We start from the raw sequence: 5,000 nt of genomic DNA on the forward strand, positions 1-5,000 counted from the left end.
TCACAGAGTGCATTTCAGCTTTGTATGTTTGGTCCCTCTGTAGTTGTGTGTGTACCATATGAATGCGAATGAATGAATGTGTATGTTGTAGGATACGTCTTGTACATATTGCTGTCGGAAGCTTTCTCTCTGAATGAAGAGAGCGGTAGGCCGTTCCTGGTCCTTCCCAGCACACCTGAAGAACAAACAGACTTTAATGGATACTCAACGCCAGGACCGTCCATTAGTCAAAGTGACTTATCAGAATACTGAAAGCCAGGACTGTCCCCTGCGGTCAAACCGACTCATCCCAATACAGACAGCTAGGAGCAGCCCTGATGCTCCTCATGCTCATAGTCAAGGCTATCTCAAGGCTATTTGAACTGATACACACTGACCTCTAGGACTTCTTTTGGCTGAACTAAAGATGTTTTCTCATTCTCATTCTCATTCTTGTGCTTGCGTGTGTGTTTGTGTGCGTGCGTGTGTGTGTGCGCGATCTCTCAATGGTGTCTCTATGTTGGTTGTTTACTCACCTTAAATGAATAGGTAAACAAATGTAGCGTTTTCCTCATTAGATATTCTGTGGGTTTTTTAGCGACTCTCTCTTGACTGGCGCTCCTGCGCCGATCCTCCATTATTTACCGGCCTGCTTGATTAGCTTGTTTTTGCCGCTCTGCACCGCACCGCGACGCGCCGCCTCCCTGGGCTTCCTCAGCACGGGTTTGTGTGCAATCTGGGCCTTACAAACTAGCCTCATTAGCCACCGAAAGCCGGCGCGGTTAATTAAAATAATTCCCCGTTAACACAGCTGCTTTGGTCAGCCAAATTAAACAGGGGGAGTGGCCGTCCGTCTGCTCGGGATACACGATGGCTTGCCGCTCCACTCCGCTGCCATGCCTTGCTCCCCGCCTAATTAGCTCAATAGGAGGAATATTTTAATAGCAATTAATGGGCCGAGGGACGATGTGAGTTTTTAATTTAAGGGCTGTGTGTGTGTGTGTGTGTGTGTGTGTGTGTGTGTGTGTGTGTGTGGTGTGTGTGTGTGTGTGTGTGTGTGTGTGTGCGTGTGCGTGTGCGCGTGCGTTGTCATGGTGCCGCCCTGCATGCTGATCACAGTGAGGGGAGGCGGCAGGGAGAGAGGGTGACCGCGGCGATGGCGATGTAAACAGCCCAGACGGATGCCTCCTGCCGCGCGTAACCTGACGAACCTCTGGACTATTGATTTGCGTGGCGTCCACGCTGTGCCACAGGGCCGGCCTGCTTCCTGTGGGATCAGAGCGCGCCGCCCGCATGCTGACCGCACCTGCGGAGGGAGCTCGCTGCGCCATATGCAGCGCTGGCCGACGTGCGGCTGTGTGTTTAAGTGCCGTGGGCCTCTGCTGTTGGCTTATGTATTTATATTAAATCTCACTCCTCCCCGGATCCCCCCGTCAAAAGCCTCCAGCTGCTTAGACCTACTTAAGACTGGAGGCTTTCCATCTTGGATTTCTCTCTCTCCATCTTTCTCTCTCTCTCTCTCTCTCTCTTTCAGTCTCTCTCTCTCTTACTTACTGTCTCTCACTCTCTCACTCTCTCTCTTTCTCTCGTTTGCTCTCTCTCTCTCTCCATCTCCGTTTTTCTGTCTGCATCCCTCTCTCTCTCTCCCTCCATCTGCCTCTCTATCCTTCTCTCTGACCCCCCTCTCTCTCTCTCTATCTGTCTCTCTCTCTCTCTCTCCCTCCATCTCTCTCTCTGCCAGTCTCCCTCTATCCTTCTCGCTCACCCCTCTATCTCTCTCTCTCTCTTACTCTCTCTCTCTCTCCCTCCATCTCTCTCTGCCAGTCTGCCTCTCTATCCTTCTCTCTCACCCCTCTCTCTCTCTCTCTCTCTCTCTCTCTCTCCCCCCATCTTCTCCTCTCCCCGTCCCTCTCTATCACCTCTTCTGTAATGAAATACAGTGTGGGTTTTTCGGTGCATAGCGGCTTGACAGATGGTCCGGTGCGGACGGAACTGGTATCCGTCAGCCGTCGCCCTGACATCAGCGTGACATGGGAGCGAGAGCGAGACACCTGTGCATTCTGGGAAGCCGAAGTCTTTCACGCGGTTTCATCACATGTGGCGCGGCCTGTCTCCGCGTAGCGTGGCGCTGTGCAGAGAGGCACACAGAGCAGCACTGCCGACAGGCCTCTACTGCTACCACCACCACCATCACTGGCACCGCCATCATCACCACCGCCGCCGCTGCTACATCAAAGTGTGAGAGAGATGCCGTACTTGTCATGAAACCCACGAGAGAGACTGAGAGAGACAGGCGGCGAGGGGGAGGCTGTGTGGGCAGAGGAGCTGAGAGAGAGAGAGAGAGAGAGAGAGAGAGAGAGAGAGAGAGAGAGAGAGAGAGAGAGAGAGAGAGAGAGAGAGAGAGAGAGAGAGAGAGAGAACGAGAGAGAGAGAACGAGGGGGGCGAGACGAGGGGTGTAGAGGAGGGGGAGAGAGAGAGGGAGAAAGAGGGAGAGAGAGAACGAGGGGGCGAGACGAGGGGTGTAGAGGACGGAGAGAGAGAGAGAGAGAGAGAGAGAGGGAGGGAGGGAGAGAACGAGGGGGCGAGACGAGGGTTGTAGAGGAGGGGAGGTGGTGAGGATGGAGGAAACTGAGCCAAGTCTGGCTCGGCAAACATTACAATACAAAGCCCACCAGATCACCCCACGGACTCCATGACTTCATCTCTCATATCGGGCTGTAAGGCTGCCAGGGACATTTAAAGATTCATGCAGCTCACTAAAGACACACTGTGGTTTTTTGTAATGTTTGTTTTGTTTTAATTTGTTTTGTATCAAACTCAAAGTTAAATTGCCCTGAAGGGACTTTAACAAGATAAACATTTCAGAAGTGGTACAGCTCAGAATATGAGTGCCACACACACACACACACACACACACACACACACACACAGTGTGAAGTCAGTGTAAGGTGTCACTTAATCGACAGGCTAGTCGCAGCCTGTTCAGTCACATCACTGCTCTGTCACATTAGCAAGCCTCCAGTCTGTCATCTGGATCAGGTCTATGTAAGTACCCCAGAACTCTGTAGTACCCCACAGACCCCTGTAAGTACCACATAACTCTGTAAGTACCCCACAGACCCCTGTAAGTACCCCACAGACCCCTGTAAGTATCCCACAGACCCCTGTAAGTACCCCACAAACCCCTGTGAATACCCCACAAACCCCTGTAAGTACCCCAGCACTATGTAAATACCCCAGAACTCTGTAAGTACCCCACAAACCCCTGCTGTTTCATCGCCGGCGGCTTCAGTTAAACAGTTGCGCTGCTGACTGCTGGCCTGTTGAGCAACACTAGCAGCTCTGAAGGTGCTGAAGAGACCTATTCAACTACATAGCCTGCCATTAACAGCATTGCTTGCAATGTGCATTGGATTAAAAGCACTTGCCAAATAAATTATTGAATGTGGATGTATTTTGAATGTATTGTAAGTGTATTGTGACTGTAATGTCAATGCTTGGCTATTCTGTGCCTGTGGAGTAGAGCACTCACTCTGGTTGGCACATGCAAAGGGGCCACTCAGGCAGCCAGGGCTGGTGTTGCTGGTGGCTAGGCAACCACTCATTAGTAGCAGGCTAGCAGCGCAGTCGTATGCTGGCGGTAATCTCATGCCAAGCTTGGAAAAGGGCCGTGAACAACAATGACAGGTGTTGAGTTTGAGAATTTAAAAGTATTAATTGACTTCCGAGTGCACGGAGTTGGCTTGTATTAAAGAAAATCACACATGGTGTTTAGGGCTATGCCATGATATATCCTCCATGATGTAGGGCCTACTGGGTGTCGTGCCATATCATATGTAGTAAAGTAATTATTGTTTGCATTTTCCCTGGGATTTTCATTTCTGAAAAAAAAAAAAAATTCTACAGTGTTTTTAGCATGATTAACTTGTTGGGCCTATAGGTAAGTATATGTTGATGGTCAGAGCGGAGCTCTGTTCTAGAATCTTTGGTCAGGATTTTTTGCAACTATGTTTATCTTTGCATGGATCTCAAGAGTCTTTGCTGATGTGATGTGAGGAAAAAAGATTGTATTGAAAAAAGTCAATACTGCCAGTGTTAAAATATGTCAATACTGCAGGTGCTTTAGCCTTCTCTTGGTAAGCAGTTATGTCCTCTTGCTGATTGGTTTGCTTCCCATGTGTCCTCCCTCCCACAGCTGCAGTACCACGCGGGATTGGCCTCCAGCCTGCTGAACCAGCAGTCACTCAAGCGCTCGGCCAATCAGATGGGACCTTCTGCCAAGAGGAGGCCCAAAGTCCAGCCTAGTGCCCTGGTCCTGCCACCACAGTAAGCCCAAGATTTACTGACCAGCTACCCAGCACCCACCCAACATCTCGATAGTCGATACATCTCCCTAACATCGCTAAACACCAGCTCAAAATGTCTCCACCATCTTTCTCTACATGTACCATCATTTCTATAGATCAACTCAACATGTCTATAGATCTACTCAAATTTCTATAGATCTACCATCATTTTCATAGATCAACTCAAAATGTCTATTGATCTACTCAACATTTCTATAGATCAGCTCAACATATCTGTAGATCTACTCAACATTTCTATAGATCAATTCAACATGTCTATAGATCTACCCAGCTTCTCTCGAGCATCTTTATAGATCTACCCAACATCAACCCAAAATATCTCCAAACTCTACCCAGGGCTCTACACTAACATTTTTTTCCAGGAGCACTTGTGCGCCCAAGTTAAAAAATTTAGGAGCACAGAGAAAAATTTGGGCGCACAGTCAGTTCTGTACTTAACTTAAACATAATCTAACATTACACTGCAGCTAACACTTAAACATGCCAGTGCACCAATTGCGAATATTAAGAATGACTGACAACATTTAGGCTACAGGAAATAGGATTTTAAAGATCAGTGCCTACTTTATTTTCAGTCTGTTCCATTTTCCTACATTTTGTTCATGTAAAATAGTATAATACATTGCCATATTTGCATTTAGCCTGTATATCAA

The 5,000-nt window shown here is 48.5% G+C and overlaps 1 protein-coding gene across 1 annotated transcript in view; it reads left to right on the forward strand.

Annotated features, from left to right (window-relative positions):
- The window catches only part of med27 (mediator complex subunit 27), a 103,268-nt gene that overhangs the window by 36,464 nt on the left and 61,804 nt on the right, over window positions 1-5,000 (forward strand). The window contains exon 3 of the mRNA XM_042101861.1: window positions 4,176-4,306. Within this exon, the coding sequence (XP_041957795.1) occupies window positions 4,176-4,306 (131 nt within the window). The remainder of the gene's footprint in view (window positions 1-4,175; window positions 4,307-5,000) is intronic.

The sequence above is a fragment of the Alosa sapidissima genome, chromosome 8 (genome assembly GCF_018492685.1).
Source record: "Alosa sapidissima isolate fAloSap1 chromosome 8, fAloSap1.pri, whole genome shotgun sequence".
NCBI lineage: Eukaryota > Metazoa > Chordata > Actinopteri > Clupeiformes > Clupeidae > Alosa > Alosa sapidissima.